Here is a 19,671-nt window from a genome sequence, read left to right as displayed (position 1 = left end):
ACCTCTTTCTCTTAGCATAAGGAGTTTGAGATTCATCTATGTTGTATGTATGAGAAAGTTTAGTCCTTTTTATTGCTGAGTAGTATTCCATTATATGGATATATCACAATTCCCCAGTTGAAGCATATTTCATTTATTTCCAGTTTTTCATTTTCTTTAGGTTAATTAATTATAAAAGTCAAAAACAGAAATTGGGTGAAGATGTTATTAAAAGCAGAAGTCCTCCCATATCCTTCTCCCCCATTTCCATTCCCAACTATAACTGCTCTGATAGTTTAGAATGTGTTCTTCTAGACCTTTTTTTGAAATTCTTTTTAATTTTATATGACAGTAGATTGTATTTTGACATATCATTCACACATGGCGTATAACTTCCCATTTTTGTGGTTGTATATGATGTGGAATTACACTGGTCATGTATTCATATATGAACGTAAGAAAGTTATGTCCGATTCATTCTTCTGTCTTTCCTATTCCCAACCCATTCTCCTTCCTCCCACTTCCCCCATCCAATCTGGTGAACCTCTACTCCCCCACCCCAACCTCAGCTGACCTATTGTGAATTAGCGTTCACATATTAGAATATTCAGTCTTGAGTTTTTTGGGATTGGCTTGTTTCACTTAACATGATAGTCTCCAGTTCCATCCATTTATCAACACATGCCAGAATTTCATTCTTCTTTATGGCTGAGAATATTCCATTGTGTATAAATACCACAGTTTGTTTATCCATTCATCTGTCAAAGGGCACCTAAGTTGGTTCCATAGCTTAGCTATTATGAATTGAGCTGCTACATTGATGTGGCCGCGTCACTACAGTATGCTGATTTTAAGTCCTTTGGGTTTATGCCAAGGAATGGGATACAAGACCTTTTTCTATACATATACATTTACATGCATAAACCAACGTGTGTATACATATATACATGTTTATAGTTGAAGAGGGGATGCTATATTTAATGAAAATTGGATCTAGTGAATATTATATTCTGCATTCTTTGCTGAGGAAGATATTCTAAAAATTCTTGTGCTTGTTTATATAAATCAGCCTTATTTTTAAACTATCTATATGATAGTCTATGACTTTACATATCTAATTTAAATCTAATCATTCCTCCATTAATGAATTCCACATCATCTCTTACTTTTCCATGTTCCAAATAATTCTGTTATTAACTTTTATGTAAAAGTCTTGATTCTCTTATTTAAATATTTCTGTACTTTCTAGAAATGGAATCACTCAAAGAGTATGTGTATTTAAATTTTATTTTACATGTCAACTCAGTTGCCCACAAATTGGTTGTACCAATTTGTGTTTCCAAAAATAGTATATGGTAATACTGGATATTTTAGATGATGTATAATAAAAGATTTTTGTCCTAACAGATTGGTTTTAAGAAATCTCAAATGGGATAAACAAATTTTATATGCTGGTCCTAATCAGTATTTATTTATTTATTTATTTGGTACCGGCCGTTGAACTCAGGAGCACTCAACTACTAAGCCACATCCCCAGCCCTATTTTGTATTTTATCTAGAGACAGGGTCCCACTGAGTTGCTTAGTGCCTCACTTTTGCTGAGACTGGTTTTGAACTCTTGATCCTCCTGCCTTAGCCTCCCAAGCTGCTGGGATTTCAGATGCGCCACAGCTCAATAATATTTTATAAGAACCAAAACTAAGGTTGTTCTCAAATAAATATATACTTGTATTTTACCCTAATACTCTCAAATGTTGATTTCTAAAGAGGACATTATGAAAAGTTTAGGAAGGAAAGAATGTAACTTCTGTGTTGACTAATGTTGCTTAAGGAACTATTTCTCTCTCTCTCTCTCTCTCTCTCTCTCTCTCACACACACACACACACACGCACGCACGCGCGCCACAATATAAATCCACTGTGATTTTTCTCCCCTCAGTCTGAGGATTACTATGACATGAGACGGCTATATACAATTTTGGGCTCTTCTCTATTTTACAAGGTAAGTTGAAGTTTGCATTTTTAATAATATCCAACGCCTGCATGCACAAATCTAAAGGAATTTTTCTCAAACTTTTACACATGAAAACTAAATCTATCTCTTTCTCTGTGAATGTAGGTACCTTAAGATTAAGATCTTAAAACAAGTATTATACCTACACATTTATAAATATAGTAAATACTTATAGTTTCATTGCATAGTGTAGTATTTAAAAATGTGTAAAGGAGAAACAATACTCAAACCAATTATGTAGGTAAAAAGGTTAATTCTTTCTTGATGTCCTTTTGCAATAGTGTGTTTTTTATTCTGACTTCAGAAGTAACCATCTATCTTTTAAGGAAATCCTATAATATTTATTAAGTATTAAGTATTTGGTTTCCAGGGAGAACACGTTAAGTATCAGATGAATTTAATAAGTTTCTGTCCACCTTGACCTCTGCTTCTCTATTTCCCATTTTCAGAATGCAGTTCTTTTCTAATTTTGACACTCGGGCTAATACCTCAGAGGCAATTTTGCTTTATGCTAAAAGTCTAGCTTTTGGGTACCTTGTTATTTAATATCTAGCTTGACCTCAGGGGAGAAAAACATTCACTTATGCTATATCTTACTTTACTATGTTTGAATATAATAAAATATTGAATAATAAAATATTATTTTATTTGAATAATAAAATATTTCATGTCATCTGAAGAAGCATTTATAAAACTCTAGGAAGTATAGGATTATTGCTTGGTATCACTAGCTGACTTTTGCTCTTGGTGGTTAAATTCAAGGGTTATTTGATATGCAGTCATTTGCCTAAGGATGATCTTGTTGAGATTGCCGCGTACTGTCGCCACTATGGCCTGCTGTCTTTAGCAGCAAAACAAAGGATCGGTCAGTTGATAGTATGGAGAGAAGTGTTTCCTCAACATCACCTCCAGCTTTCTGCAGACTCAAGCACAGAAGCCTTTCAGGAACCGGAAGGGAGATATTTTTTGCTAATTGTTGGATTGGTAAGTTCACCTGGACTTCTTTCTTGAGATTGTTTTCCCCATCTGTTTATGTCTAAATAAATACACAAACATGCCCATTTAAAACTATGTATGTATTAAACACAGAATTCAAAAAGTTGTTATATAGCCTTTACTTCTTTTAGTTTATATTCCTTTAATATTCATAAAGAAATACTAATAATATCCAGGAAAATATTTTAGCAGGTTCTGAACACTTTTGTTCCCCATCTTATGGGGGTTTTATCCTCTGGTCTGTTTTGGAATATAGAAGAAGACATAAAAACAATGTAGAATTAGAAATGGAATAAATACATAATCGTAAATGAGAGAATTTCTTGTCAATGGGGCTCTTTCAAAGCCGCTCTAATGAATTCTTTGTACCAAGAGAAATGATTGATAGTATATCAAAATATGATAATGTGAAGCCAGGTGCAGTGGTGCGTGCCTGTAATCCCAGCGGCTTGGGCGGCTAATGCAGGAGGATTGCAAGTTCAAATCCAGCCGCAGCATTAGTGAGGACCTAAGCAACTTAGCAAGAACCTGTCTCAAACAATAAAAGAGTTGGGGATGTGGCTCAGTGTTAAGTGCCTCTGGGTTCAATGCCTGGTACAGAAAAAAAAAAAAAAAAAACAATGTGAGATAGTTTTTAACTGTAATCAAGAAGCATTGATAATCTCGCTGCTTTATAAAAATATGGCTTCTCATTAAAAAAGAAGCAGCGCCGACAATAACTTAAGAAGGAGGAATTTTTAATAATCATCACATAATCATGCCATATGCCAACATCTTTTATAGTATTCATAAATGTATACATATTATATGTAACTGTTTTCATGGTGGCTAAACCTATGTCAATAATCTTCTTTTATAGAGACATTATATGTTATGTGTGCTATTAGAAGCTGGAGGCTGTGCATCTAAAGCTATTGGGAATCCTGGGCCTGACTGTATATATGTGGACCAGGTCAGAACAACTATTCACCAGCTGGAAGGAGTAGACTCCCACATAGATAAACACCTAGCGTCTTCTCCAGGCCCCTGTTTGTCTTGTGCTGACTGGTTCCTTTCTGGAGCACGTGAGAAAACTGAGAATTTGACAGCTTCCCCTATTCTCAGCAGGCTGCAAGGTCCTTCCAGGACAGCAGCCTCTCCAACATGCAGAAGAACCCTTTTTGGTGACTATTCCTTAAAGACACGTAAGCCCAGTCCCTCCCGAAGCAGTGGAGGATCTGACAATGGTTGTGAAAGTGGAGAAGGTGCTGGCCTTAGCCTCCACACCACACCGGATGCAATACAAAAGCAGAGAGACTTTCAGGGCTCTGATTGTTCAGAAGAAAGTGGAACCTTGCTTAAGGTGCGTGTTCATCCCAGTGTGTACATTCTAGGAACTAAGCTGTCTCTCTAGTTCTAATTGCAAGAAAATAATTGCAAGAAAAATTTTTAATCGTAATTAGTCTTCATTTGAAATAGTGATTATTTTAGTCATTGTTGGGTAACCAAAGATTTAAAAAGCAAAAAGAGGAAGGAACATCAAGTAATGACAGGAGCTGCCCAACGTGCAGGGTGTCTACCCAGCAGTACCTACAGATAGAGGAGCTCTTGAATCTTAATTTCCATATTCATCTCTTTCTATTCGTGATGATAAAAGAGCACATCATGGCTATGGAGCGTTTGAGGGGCTGATTTAACAATATAGCCGTGAAATATTCAGCAGAAACAAAAAGAGAATTCAAATGTGTGTGTGTGTGTATGTTTGCCTGTTTTTTATAGATAGGTATTTTTTATCTGTATTTATAAAGATCTGGTCTCTATACATAGAGATATACAATGTGACTGTAAAGCCAAGAGAATGTTCAATTTTCAGATTGTTTATTTTTCTGGATTTTTTTCCCATGAAATATCCAAATCATTATCAAAACATTCATCCTGGAAAGCTCTCTACTTAGCTAGTGATGCTGTTTTCTTTTGAAACGTGTTTGAACTTGCCATCTGGGTGGGTGGAGGTGATGCCGGTCAAGGCATGAAGAAGATGGAGAACTGGCGCCAGTGGAATACGGGATTTTGAGTGGCCTGACGTAGATGACCATAGACTCAGGCTTCTCACTCCTAACTACAGGGTTCTGTCGGAGAAGTTAGTGGAATGTATTTAGGAAGTACTGATTTTGTGTCCATTATCTCAGTTGATGAAATTGATAGGAAATATAGTCCAAGAGAATATGGATAGATTTTAAAATAACAAGATCATAAATGGCACTTTAGAGAAATTCAGTTAACTTTAAGATTCAGCCATTCAACAAATGTTGATACCTGCAAAGTACCAAGGGCTGTGCTATACAAAAGAGATATGAAAATGAGTAAGACACAGCCCTGACTTTGAGAAGTGTAGAGCCTAGGGAGGGAGATGGGTATGCATGCACATAAGCTTGGTGATGGCTCTGGTGAAGGAACACCAGCATGCCTAGTTATGGCATAGCCCTTGGATCCTATTTTGCAAAGGCTAAGCCAAGAGGTGGAAGTTAGCATCAAAAATATTTAAAAGAAGCATTGCAAAATATAAAGTAGTTCTCTTAGAAGGATTTTTAATTTTTAAATCACTTCTGCTGTTTGATTTTGTTCTTAGATATAAACTGATCTACGTAAATATTTTCCAGATCACTAAAAAAAAGTCTACCCTTCCAAATCCATTTCATTTGGGAAATTTGAAAAAGGATCCTTCAGAAAAAGAATTGGAAATATATAACACAATGAAGTAAGAAACTTCCTTCTAATATACTTTTTATCTTATGCTTTCTGTCTTTGAGAAAGTTTTACAATAAGAAAATACAATTTCGGGCTGGAGATTTTAGCTCAGTTGGTAGAGTGCTTGCCTCATATGCACAAGCCCTGGGTTCAAATCCCAGCACTATAATGTTTCATTACACTTAGGAAAATGAACATATTCATATTATAAGAGGGAAAACACACAAATATTTCAAAACAGAAAAATTCCCCTTCATCTCTCTTTCACAGGTAACTTCACTTTTGTATGCCTAATATTATTTTTAAATTAAGTTTTATTTATTTATTCATATTGTATTTTATTTGTACTGGTTATTGAACCCAGGGGCACTTAACCACTGAGCTCACTCAGTTGCTTAGGGCCTAAGTTTCTGAGGCTGGTCTTGAACTTGTGATCCTCCTGCCTCAGCCTCCGGAGTCACTGAAAATCCAAGTATGCACCACTGATCTTGGCCTTTGAGTTCACTAATTTTAGACTCTGGTGGATGCCAAGTTATCCCTTAGCTCAGGGCACTCACCGCCAACACCTTGGAGTGGTGGCTGCTAGTGTCTCGGGGCCAAGTTCCTACCCTAGAGAATAGCCCCTTCTAAGTCTGCCAGATAAGGGAGTGCAGAGGTTTGGTCCTTGCGCAAATTCAAGACAGCTCTGAGAGTCCGTCCAAGCTTCACATTTCAGCTTCTCCCTCCGCTCATTCCTGCTTCTGCACTCTCTACCCCCAAGAGTACACGCCACCACCCCTCAGAGGCTGGGACCTGGGAACTGTTAATAGTTATAACATCCTTTGTAGAAAACCTCGAACTTATTTTGAGGAGGAAATTCTGAGATAAAAAGGACTGAGTGAAGAGGGAATGTTTAGCAGCTTAAACTGTGTCAGTAATTGCAAAATAAAATGTTACATTTTCACTTCTTGTAGGGCAGGTACTATGTGATAGACAGGCAGGTCAGCCTGAGCCTTGCTTGGTATATAATTATGATGTCATGTGTGAGATCAATTGCACACTTTTGCTTAAGCATCTAGACATTCAGAAATAGAATTCACACACACACATACATACACACACACACATACACAAACACACACACACACAAACACACACACACATAGCGACTACGCTCTTAATTATGGAAATATTTTTAACAAGTTAGCAAGTTCAAATCTTGGAGTTTCCAGGAAATGCTTTTCCCTGAAAGTTAGGGCAAAAATAGGGTAATTTGTCTTCATAAAATAATTCGTTAGAAATCTATTGTGTTAAAATTGGGTATTTAAGGCCTTCACATATGAATGATTTTTTTGAAATATTTATTTTTTAGTTGTAGGTGGTGGATACAATATCTTTATTTCATTTTTACGTGGTGCTGAGGATTGAACCCGGTGCCCATGTGTGCTAGGTGAGCGCTCTACCACTGAGCCACAACCCCAGCCTCTGAATGTTTATTTTTAATAGTTATAAAAATGTCCTTTAAACAATTAAATCTGAAACAAACTTTTTATGGAACCCTAAAGTACCTTCATAAAACCCTAGTGTTCATCTAACAAGAACTACTGAAATTTTATTACTTCCTTATAATTTTTTAAAAATATTTGTGTTATTTTGGCATTATCTTTAGTAAATAGAAACTCTTCTTTCAAGTTCAGTAGCTTAAACAAATTCACATGTAATGTAAATCATAGGTTCTACTATTTTAAAAGACATCAAAGATATAAAATTAAAATATATATTAAAAATACTATCTATACCAGACGTTTCATTCAGCAAACAAATGCTGTCCATTCTGCATTTCAGTAGTACTTGAATCCATTCAGCCCATTGATGCTTCCTGGTTTATGGTCCCTTTTTCTCTCCCTGGAGTCACTGCATTAGTCTCCCAGCCCCCAGCCCCCCTCCCCCGTCTATTCTCTCTCTGTAAATTTCTCAATCTCTTCTCTAGTGCAGGAATGACCTTTCCAAAGATCAAATCTGAATTTATCTACTTTTTAATACAAATCTTTGTCTTCCTATTGGGTAATTGGTGATTTCTAAACTTTCAGTTAATATATGAACAAGTTTATGGCTTTCAAGAGCTAAACTTGCTTTTTGTGGATTATTTCTTTATGATTAGAGCTTTATGTAAGTTATACATAATAGTTGGGTTAATCCCAACAAACTCATGTGCATGTAAATGGATTTCAGTTCATGACCCTACCTTTTCCTTTCCCTCCTCCCCTTTCCCGTTCTCCTTCCTCTACTCTACTAGACTTCCTTTCACCCATCTGTTAATTTAAATTTGATTGGTTCTTTTTGTTATCCTGTGAATTTGTATTTGATTGGTTCTTTATGTTATCCTTCCCTCCCACTTTATTTTACTCTAGCTTCGTGTATGAGAGAAAACATTCAACCTTTGAGTTTCTGATTTTGGCTAGTTTCACTTAGTATGATGTTCTTATTTCCATCCATTTACTGGCAAATGCCATGATTTCATTCTTGTTAGTGGCTAAGTAGAACTCCATTGTGTGTGTGTGTGTGTGTGTGTGTGTGTGTGTGTGTGTATCATAATTTCTTAATCTATTGATGGCATCTGGGTTGATTCCATAATTTAGCTATCATGAATTGTGCTGCTGTAAACATTGATGCTGTAAAAAAATCACTGTAGTGATTTTTAGATCTTTTGGGGAAATACCAAGGAGTGGGATAGCTGGGTCATATGGTGATTTCATCCTTAGATTTTTGAGGAATCTCCAAACTGCTTTCCAAAGTGGTGGTTGTGATTTATTTTTGAGAGAAAATTTATAGATCACAAAAATGTTGATTCTAACCTCCCAATCTTATTAATAGTTCTTTCTTAAGAATAATTTGTCTTCTGTGCCTTTTCTTCAATTCAAACACCTCTAGATTAAAATATGTTTTAAATTATTTTCCTTTTTTAGTCACTATACTTATTTTCATCATGACTATTTAAGATTTTATTCCTTGGAAGGTGAAGGTATCACCACTCTGTACATGGAATGCTCCATAAGAAGAATCAGCTTGGTAGTCTGCAGGCTCACAACTGCTTCCATCTCCTTTAAGAATTCTGTCCTACCTCACATATGGGCAGGTCATGGACGTGGTATAAGAACTGCCCTTACAGGGTAGTTATTAATGAGCCAGCCACCCTGCTGAGAAATGGGAGAACAACACACACAGGATTCCCTCCCTCCCAGTAGGTCTGTTTCCTAATCCCTGGTTTAGGAGACAAGAGGTTTATTTAGGTCATACTACCTAATTAATTAAAAATATAACAGGAACTTAACTAGCTGTGGCCTAGGTTCTAAAATATGCCTTTTCCCTGCCTCCGTACTTAACAGCTGGAGAACAATCAACCAAAGGTATTTTTTATTATAGATAGCCTTTATCACAAAAGTCTTGGAATGGTCAGCTTGAGTGTTTGAGATGTAGGAGGGAGTTGCCCACCATATAAAGACTGCCATTCAAGAGTCAGCAGTGGAGAATAAAAAATAAGGTATAGGAGAGCAAAGCTTCAAAGTCGGCTAAGCCCTGACACTTGGCTATGCAACTTCATTCAAGTTAATCCAAGCTCACTGACCATGGTTTCCTCATGATTAAAGTAAGGATGGTAATATTTAAGATCCTGCAGGGTCATTATGAAAATTAAAATAAAAGTGCTTCAAAAAGTTTGGCAGGTACATAGAGGATAGTCAGTATTTGATAGCTATTATTATTTTGTTGTTGCTATTATTGTTTTTCTTTAGCTTTTCTTACTATTGGCAGAAATAAGCAATATTTATAGATTCTGCTGACCTATCTAAGATTAAATAGGGAAGGAAAAATTGGGGGAAAAAATGAAAATGAAAATATTAAGATCACATAGAGCAAGAGTGTACTGAGTGTACTGAGAAGTGGCATAATAGTACCAGCTATTACCACAGTATTATAGATTAATCTAGCTTGCAGTTTGGTAATAATTTTATATCAGTTCAGAATCATTACTTTTATTATCATGGCAGAAGACTAATTTAAAGACCCATTTAGTTTTATGAAAGGTATTTTTATGTGTGGTTCACCTTGTTCATGGCTTGTAGCTATCTAGGCCAGACATCATCTGAGTTATTCATTACCAACCATGGAAAAAGAGGGCTTGGCCAATTGGAGTGTTTAGCAAAGGGATGATTAAGTTACTTGGAAATGTATTGGTGTTTGTTTATCCTTGCATAATAGGTAGTGTTTGCCTCTATCAAGGAAATTAATAATAATCCAAGCCTGTTTAATTAAGGATGAAGAGGGGATTAAAATTACATTTCCTTCCCGAATTGCACTACTAATTGTAAAAAGTCTACAGAATTCAAAATGAAATAATACTTTTAAATTTACTTGAATTTCTTTTTTCTTTTCTCTTTTCTCCCTATCTTCCCTTCCCCCACCCTTTTCTTTTCGAGATTGACATCTGGTCCTGAGAACACACTTTTCCACTATGTTGCCTTAGAAACAGTTCAAGGAATCTTCATTACTCCTACCCATGAAGAGGTGGCACAGCTCAGTGGCTCTGTCCACTCACAGCTAATAAAGAATTTCCATCAGTGTTGTCTTTCCATTCGTGCAGTTTTCCAACAGACTTTGATGGAAGAGGTAAAATAGGTTTATAAATATAGTTTTTTGCCAATATCATTCCCAATCTCCACACACTCTGTAATCAGTATGTCCAGCAATGCATTCAAGGTTTTTTTGTTTTTGTTTTTTAACAATCAGCCAACCAGTTTCAGGATTATACTCACTCTAGTTAATCTCAAAATGTTGTTTCATAGTAGAGTTAAATGTCCTATATTAGTATTTTAGGTAAACAGTGGACCCATGTTTTCTATAGCGAAGTAGAATATAGTAGTTTGTAATATAAATTAACCTCCCATATTTGATATCTGTGACTCAGCCATTAAGTCAGTGATATCTACCAATTGATTCCTAAAATAATTCTAATAATTCTGTGACTGTTCAACCAACAATACGGAGCATAATGGATTAAGGTATAGCTATGGACAAAATAGTATTGCAGATGTTTTAGCACTTTGTTCATTGATTACTTGCTTGCTTTTTAACCCAGGATGAAGTTTCATATAATATTGTTCCTGCTAGATAAGCACCAATGCAATGTGTAATTAAAATACCAGTTAGATTGTTTAAAATATCAGTTACATGCTAATTACTTGAAAAGGATAATCATACAAAAGTTTATTTGTGACTGATCAAACATCATACAGCCAAAAGACTTCTCTGAAGATGGCTATAATGTATACAGCAAGATGTAAGTGAGGATGCCAGGTTTGTGCAGAACTTAAATTTAAAACTAGAACATTAGGCTGGGAATAAGGAATCCTGGACTGAGCCTCAGCTGTTTGCATTTTGTCAGCTATACAGGGTGGGCTCAGTCAGCAATGAAATTCTGTATCTTGTGGGATTTCTTTGAGTTCTCAGAAATTTTTATTCTGCAAAAATGTTATGCTTACCATACCCCATGTACTGTAGGTTATTATGCTCCTCCTTTCCTATTTAGCATAACTGGTTAGATTCTGAACAAAAATATTACATTAACTTATTTGATAATATTTAGTAATATAAATTATTATTCCTGGTATCATTTAAGGATTTTTTTTTTTTTTTTTTTGGTGGTGCTGGGAATTGAACCCAGGGCTTTGTGCATGCAAGGCAAGCACTCTACCAACTGAGCTATGTCCCCAGCCCTCCTGGTATCATTTAAAATTTTGAGATACTACTCTGCACCAGACTAGGTGCCTTGATTAAAGTGGGGACAAAACAAACTCTCTTCCCTGAAGCCTATTTTCTGATGGAGAAGATGAAGAAATTAGTAAATAATATATGGGGTATTTTAAGTGTCACAAGGAATAATAAAATGTGTAAAGATAAGAGATGTGTTACTATTTTAAAAAGCCTGGCTAATGAGGTCAAGTAGCATTTCAACAGAGGCAGGAAGGAGTGCTGGGGTGGCCGCATGGCATCTGGAGCCAAATGCAAAGCTAGAGTTTGGAGGGGCTGGGGGAGCTCATAGCCTCCTGATCAGGCCAAGAGTGGAAAGGAATGAGATTACCAATGCATCAGGGCCTGAGACTATGACATGGCCTTCCGGGCTTTTTCTGAAACAGATGGAACATTGTTACATAGTTTCAGCAGAGGAAGGACAGGATACCCAGTTGTTTAAAGAACCCCTGGGACTCTTTTGGAAATCTGGTTGTAGGGTAGCAAGGATGGAGGCAGGGCCAGTTAGGAGACTATTAATATTTGAAAAGTGAGAAAGGATCACAACTTCAGGATTCTTGATGTTTTGGAGGATGAACCAAAATGATTTATTGTTGGATTAGAAGTTATGAGAGAGAGAGGAATCAAGAATCGCCTATTTTATCCTGAGCCTTATAAAAAAGTTTATATGTACCAAATGAGTAATTGTTTTGCTGATGCTTTCACAAATGGGAAATTTAAAGATTATGCTTCAAAGGAAGAGAAAATATTGTTTTAAATGTATGTGTTTAGGTTTATTACAAAATCTTATCCACTTAATATACATTCAGTAAGCTCCTACATTATATACAAGCACTGTTTCTTTTTAAATATATAGAAATGAATACATTGTCTCTGCCTTTGGAAAAAAGTTTACCATCTATCTTCTATATGGGAAAACAGACCTACAAACTGCTAATGCAATATAATATAAATACTAAACAACATGGGGCTGTGAACAAAGTGTTCCCTGGGATCATCCAGGGCACTTTACCTGTGAAGTCTCCTTTAGGAAGTAGTATTGAGCTAAGTGTTAAGGAAGAGTGGAAACCGAAGGCAAAGGGAAGAAAGGCACTGCATGCACTTAGGATCAGCCATTTTGAATCTGGAGGTGAAAACGTTTTAAAGTAACATTATTAATTCCAGTTAATACCAACAATATCCACAATTTGCAGAAAAATAAGGCACTAAATGGTGGAGATCGTGCTGATTCTACAAATTCGCTGTCCTCTCTTAACCCTGTGAAGGAATATGGTGTGTTATTTGAATGCTCACCTGAAAACTGGACTGATCAGAAAAAAACACCACCAGTTATGGCCTACTGGGTAGTAGGGTAAGTAGGAAAAAGCTATTTGAAAGTAAAATAAAACGTTAGAAAAGTGAAAGACAAGTAGTACAGCAGATCAATGTTTTAAAACATAGGCATAAAATCAATCTAGCTATAATATTTTAACATTTTAAAGTTTTATTTGCTAAGTAACTCCTTTAAATCCCTCTAAAGACTTTCTCTACTTAAAAATTATTTTTTGTTGCCTTGCAAATCAAACAAGTAATAATCCACTATTATTCTCCAATTTCTGTCCTTCCTTCCTGACTTCCTTCTTTTCTTTCCTTTCATTTCCTCTTCTACTCCTTTTTTTATATGTTCTACCCACTAACACCTGTCAAATCTTGTTCCTGCTATTTTTTCTACCTGGGATGTTGTATCCCTGACCCTTGCATATCTGGCTCCTTGGTATTCAGACCAGGATTAGCAGGTTATCTCCTCAGAGGTTCTCCATTAAAGTAGCTAGCTACCCATTATTCACTGTCTGACCCTTTTATTGTTTCTTGTTTGCTTCTTGTCTAAGGAACTGAGTTTTGATGGACATATTGAAGGTTAAGTTGGAGAAAAGAGTTGTTGAGGAAAGGGCATAGGTAGGATTGAGGCTACTGGATACCTGCCATGTAGTACTAAGCTATATGATAAACAGTTTACAAACTGTATCATTTCCATATTCTGGTCCTTGGGATTTAGAATCACCTGAGTCACTTGTTAGAGTCGGAGTTGCCTGAGGCCCACCACGACCTACTGAATTCATGGAAGGAGGAATCTGTTTTTAGTGTATAAGCTCCCCTGTGATTGTGATGTGTAATCATCAGCCTTGAGAACATCAGCATAAAGTTAGTTCTGAGTTCTGCGTAGTGTATGGTCAGAGCTGTGCTATTAGAAGAACAACAGGAGCAGCCTGTGGAATGGTGTGAACTCAGGAGAGGCTACCAATGAGAAGACCAGTGGTTCCCTATCTATGTCCACAGCATGGGAACAGAAAGAATTAAAGGGGCTGAATTAGGATGATGCAGGTCTACATAAAGGAAAAATCCTAAGGAAATCAAACAGAACTAGCTCTCAATTTAAATTGATTGATTTACATGTGTTAATATTGTTTAAATATATTAATATATGAACTCTTGAAGAAAACCAAAATTTTAATGTTAATTCCAATTCAATACTGTCTGCAAAAAGAACCATCATATAGTTCATGTTTTAAGAATAAACTTTAGGGTCTGGGGATGTGGCTCAAGCGGTAACTCGCTCACCTGGCATGCGCGGGGTGCTGGGTAGCACCACATAAAAATAAAATAAAGATGTTGTGTCCACCGAAAAACTGAAAAATAAATATTAAAAAAAAATTCTCTCTTCTCTGTCTCTCTCTTTAAAAAAGAAAAAACTTTAGAAAGTGGCAATAAAATGTTTAGATACCTTCTGCACTTTATTGATGCCAGTGCTATATATTGTAGTAATAATAATGACTAGGTTTAATATTTTAAAATTGAAGGGTATGATAATATTTATGTATTGATAAAATAGGATTTTTACACTCTTAACAATAAAAATAATTAACCTAAGGCACATGTTATTTATTTAGAAATGAACTCTATAGTCTGTGATTTAGATTAGTGTTTTTTGAACTTACTACTAGTTCTTTCAAAAACATACAAAAAATAAAAGGAATTGAATTTGGTTTTTGTCATTTTCATTTCTGAAATGAATGTGTTCTTTTCTTCTGCAGGAGACTCTTTCTTCATCCAAAACCTCAGGAACTTTATGTCTGCTTTCATGACTCAGTCACAGAAATTGCCATTGAAATGGCTTTTAAATTATTCTTTGGATTAACCTTGTAGTTGTGTTTTTATGATTAATAGCAACATGAGTGACATGTGGAACAGTGTTAAAATTGCTGAAATCAATACACAAGAGATAATGTTTATTTTCACTGTTCAACATTGAACATAATATTGTTATTGAGATGAAATGCTGTTGGACTTGATGCATCAAGCCTTTTGTAGTATTGTGAGACATTGGAGAAGATAGTTGATTGAAATATATAGAAGGGAGTGTTAACTTATTGCCATTTTGGTATATAATATTAATTTATTGACTAGTTTGAAATAATGTAAATTGTTTCATATAAAGTTAATATAGAAAATGTTTATTTGGGAAAACACCCAGTTTGTTGTTTATTTTTCTCAAAACTAGTATATTTGGTCAAAGAATCTTGAAATTAGGAGGAGGTGACCAGGTTCTGTAATAAATTAGGGCGGTGATCTCATGCAAGTTTTTGCACCTCTGAGGTCAGAGGTTTCATGTATAAATGCAATAACCTATTCTGAGGTTTTATGTAAAATGTGCTACCTCCCCTCGCCCTTGCCTTTGGTTAGTTCCTAAATTTGTAATGTCCAAACACTGATTTCTTTATAGGTCAAGTGCTCTTCACTAGTATAAGTATTTGAGTGGATACCTCACTGCAGAGGAGAAGGGAAAGATGAAAATCAAACTTAGTTTTTACTTATTTTTCTTTACTCTTTTAGATAACAATCTTAGTCTATTTTGACTCAGATATGTTTTTTAAATTATTTACCTATAAACATTCATTTTTATTTTTAAGGATATTCAAATATACATATACATATTTTATATAGTTCATGAAATTCAAGACAGTTATATGTAAATTGTTTTTAAAACCAAATCATGTTAAAGATACTGAAAAGAATAGCTGAAGAAATCCTATGGTGACTTCTTTTGTAAAATGCTCACATTTGTCTTACAAATAAGGATCATTAAATATTGGGTTTTCCAGATGGGGAACACTTGGATGAATAAGAGTTTATTTGACCTTCCATAGAGAAGAAAAAAAAAAAAAAAAAACTAATTGGATAAGAATTTTCTTTGGCATGAGAATTTGGTAGGTTAAGGGAAAGAAAGGAAGAACATAACAAATACTGCATTTGTAGTTACCATGTACCAAGTAGGTCCTTCATCCACCTCAGATGCCCCCAAAACTTAACAATACTGGGTTGTTTTTCTTCAAGACTTAAGTGTTGGAAGAGCTGTACCAGCCCATATAAAATCAGTTTCTGCATATCACCTGCTTCAAACATGAGCGCTTCAGCTTGGAACTAATTACAGAACATTGTGGGTGCACCATTTAAGTCACTGATCTTAGAAAAAAATACTGTTATCTGTCATCAGTCTAAAAGATTTTCATCTGAGTATTTAAGATGCAAATCCCTGCATATTTATCTCATTAGGTACTTGGGGGCCTTGATTTTGACATTCAAATCAAGGTAAGAAATCTTAGTTCTTGAAATAATGTAAAAAATAGCTTTAAATGTCTTCCCCTTAGGATCACAATACTGAGCTGCATGGTAGACTTTTAAACTCTGTTGTAGGACTGCTTGTGTGCATATGTGTGTATTAAGGCACTTTATTTAAATATAGTCATCACATGGCTTAAGTTTCTGTATGTGTCCTCCCCAACTATCAGCTGTTTCTAATACTGGTAGTTATTAATAAGTAGAGCCACCAATCACCTCAGGTTTTTGACAGACTGCACCAAGACTTGATATTTTAATACAAGGAACTTTCTTTCATTTAATGAAATTCTGGTCTGCTTTCTTAGTATCAAGCAATCGTGAGGCATCACTCAATAACTGAAATAAAAAGGCAAAGCAGACTGCTGGTCTTTTTTGTTGCTGTTCTTTTTTAGTTATATATGACATAGAGTGTATTTTGACATACGTATACATGGTGTATAACTTCCCATTTTTGTGGTTGTACATGGTGTGGAGTTACACTGATCATGAATTCATATGTGAACATAGGAAAGTTATGTCTGATTCATTCTACTGTCTTTCCCATTCCCGTCCCCCCTCTATTCACCTTATTGCCCCTGCTGAATCTGGTGAACCTCCGCTCCCCACCCCCTGCCTATTGTGAGTTAGCATCAGCACATCAGAACATTCGGCCTTTGATATTTGGGATTGGTGTATTTCACTTAGCATGATAGACCACTGATCTTAATAAAAGAGGACCGTCTGCTATGTTGTAGGGGCACTGTAATCGCCATGTTGTGGAGACTTGAACTTTTAAGAAATAAAACCAAGCATTATCTTGTTTTTCATTTCTAAATGAATTAAACATTATAGGTAAACTTCCCCATTTTTCAGATATGTTCAGATTTACATTGAAGATAGACCAATCTAATTATTTGGTAATAAAGGGGGACAGAGTGACAGTGCAGATACTCCAGAAATATGCTTTAGCAGAAATTTCTTAAAGTTATATTTTATGGGTGTCTTGCTGATCTTGCCTTCCATTAAAGACTATTAATGTGAGAAACTAAAACTAGCATTTTTATTCTAATTTGTTATGTATGACAGAATGCATTACAATTCATATTACACTTACAGAGCACAATTTTTCATATTTCTGGTTGTACACAAAGTAGTGTCACACCATTGATGTCTTCAAACATATGCTTAGGGTAATGATGTCCATCTCATTCCACCTTTCCTACCTCCATACCCCCTTCCTTCCTCTCCCTCCCCTTTGCCCTATCTAGAGTTCGTATAACTAGCATTTTTAGAAATATCAAGTACTCTCTTATTGCTTGATATTTTAAAAAATATCGGTACTGTCATATTGCTTATTGGTTAGTGTCCCCCCCGCCCCCAATTACATTGTAGACTCTAACTTTCTGTCTACCCATTGCTGTTTCTCCCTCCACTCTTTCCTTAGCTCTTCCTTATTTCTTTTTGTCCTGTCACAGAACTAAACCTGGCAAGGGAATGTTTCTTGTTTGTGCCAAGGAACTATAGATGATGATACATAGTGACAAAATAGTAATTTGGCAGTACCTGCTTTTTTCATGTTTCTAATACAAATTGTGGAACAGATTTTGCTGGTTTGTGTGCTTTGACCATTATTCATTGTATTTGTTAGTTCTCTCTAAATAACGACTGGGATACATTATGTATTATTAAAGTGTCAGCTAATACCACCATTTATGATTACTCTCAAATATCCATTGGTTGAAAACCAAGGGAGTGAGCTAAGTCTTACCCGTGACTGTAAAACATCTTGGAAAGAAGCTGAGAACAATTATTCATTATAAACAGTTTTAAGGACTGTTAAAACTTTGGATATTTAAAAATACACAATTCTGATTCTGCAATCTGCATACAGGGTAAAAATAACCCACTTAAATCAAAGTGTGAAATATGATATGTCAAGAACTATGTAATGTTTTGAACATTTTTTTTAAAAAATACACAGTTCTAAGTGCTATTAAAAGTTTAACCTGTACACTGTATGAAATAAAAAAAAAGTTTAACCTGCAAACTGTATGAAATACTTTAATTTTGTGAAGTTTTATTTCTACATTCTATATAATCACAACTATTTTTATATTGATAGTTTTAAATAAAAATGGTTTGGAGGTTTGTTTGCAGTTGTGTTGCCTTTTCCTATATACATCCAACAACTGTTTATTGATTTTCTACCCTCTGACAAGCACTGTCCCAGAGACTGATGATATAGCAGTGAACAAAAAAGCTAAAGATTCCTACTCTGTTGGAGTTTGTGTTCCAGTAGTTGTGACCACCAACTAAGGATATAAAAATATGTTGATACTTTATCAACTGCTAAGAGAAAAAATAGGGAAGCAATAAAATGAGGTATGAAGTATGGCAAACAGGTGGTCAGAGAAGGGGTTGCTGAAGTGATCTTAGACCAGAAGAAAAAAAAACTTAAGCATGCACATTTCTAAGGAGAAAAGAGTGAATAGTGTAAAGGCCCTGAAACTGTATACTTTTACTAACATAAATTACAATGTCCCTTCTCAAAGTCACTAAATGAAATGTAATGAAGCAAATTAAACATTTTCAGCTCCAATCTATTGAGTTGATTTGGATGTCTTACAGTTAAAAAGCTACATTTCTAAGTAGGTACTTTAATTTTTGTCGTGTTATACATGCACAGCTTAATAGCGTAAAGGAATATACGATAATGTTGTCAACTATCAAGCCAAATGCGGCGGGGAGGGAAGAGTGAAGAGAAAACTTCCCTGGGGAGCAACAGAACACTTCGTTATGTCCTCAGAGACACACACATTCCCCGTGGCCAGAGAAGTCTCCTCGTGGAGCCTTAGAGTTTTACCTGAAGTGAATTCAACTAATCTCCGCCTTAAGTTATTTGTTATGTGCTTATTAATGCTTAAAACTCTGAAAGGAGATCAAAACCTTTCATGTTTAGATTTTTGCAGACTAAAAACCTATCATTTCTGGAATTTGCAGTGGACTTCATAAAGAAATTTTTTTGTGATGTCAAGTTCAAGGGCAATGAGAAAACGAAATGTTACAAGCCTAGGAATTCTGATGAAAGCAAATGCTTTAGAAGGATTAGCCTGGCAGCAGCATGTAAAATGGAGAGATTGATTCAGATTAAAAACCTCAGTTAAGAGCTGAATAAGCCTCTTCGGAAAGGAAGCAGCTTCGAATATATGGCACCAGTAGAAATTTGGGCTGGTTTATGTGATGTAACAAAATGTTAAGATTTCTGGTCTGGCACACTGGCCTAAGTGGCCTTTTAGGGTGGCAACGTAAGAGAGGTCATAAGATTCTAGAAGTCCTACAAAGCAAAAGATTGTATGATGGAATCTCTTTAATAAAAGAAAAGAAGCTGTAAAAAAGAATCAGGAATATACGCTACTAGGGAGGGATCTCCAGGGTATATTTAGTGACCGTTTGAAGAAAGTAGACTGCACGACAGATGTACACAGCGGTCACATTGGAACACTGTTGAGACTCCATGAGGTCAAAATTAGGACCGC

At 35.6% G+C, this 19,671-nt stretch overlaps 1 protein-coding gene across 2 annotated transcripts in view; it reads left to right on the top strand.

The window, feature by feature from the left end:
* The window catches only part of Intu (inturned planar cell polarity protein), an 85,900-nt gene extending 67,684 nt beyond the window's left edge, over window positions 1–18,216 (top strand). The window contains exons 10-16 of one of the 2 annotated variants that reach the window (XM_027926656.2): window positions 1,919–1,981; window positions 2,756–2,977; window positions 3,849–4,331; window positions 5,629–5,726; window positions 10,171–10,360; window positions 12,694–12,851; window positions 14,572–18,216. In XM_027926656.2, coding sequence (XP_027782457.2) covers window positions 1,919–1,981; window positions 2,756–2,977; window positions 3,849–4,331; window positions 5,629–5,726; window positions 10,171–10,360; window positions 12,694–12,851; window positions 14,572–14,683 — 1,326 coding nt within the window. In that variant the 3' untranslated portion in view covers window positions 14,684–18,216. Of the gene's footprint in view, window positions 1–1,918; window positions 1,982–2,755; window positions 2,978–3,848; window positions 4,332–5,628; window positions 5,727–10,170; window positions 10,361–12,693; window positions 12,852–14,571 lie in introns of those variants that run through there. The other variant, XM_071614692.1, reaches the window with a different exon arrangement.
* The last annotated feature ends 1,455 nt before the right edge of the window (window positions 18,217–19,671 follow it).

Source organism: Marmota flaviventris, chromosome 7 (genome assembly GCF_047511675.1).
Source record: "Marmota flaviventris isolate mMarFla1 chromosome 7, mMarFla1.hap1, whole genome shotgun sequence".
Taxonomy (NCBI): domain Eukaryota; kingdom Metazoa; phylum Chordata; class Mammalia; order Rodentia; family Sciuridae; genus Marmota; species Marmota flaviventris.
This window is presented reverse-complemented; position numbering and strand designations above follow the sequence as displayed.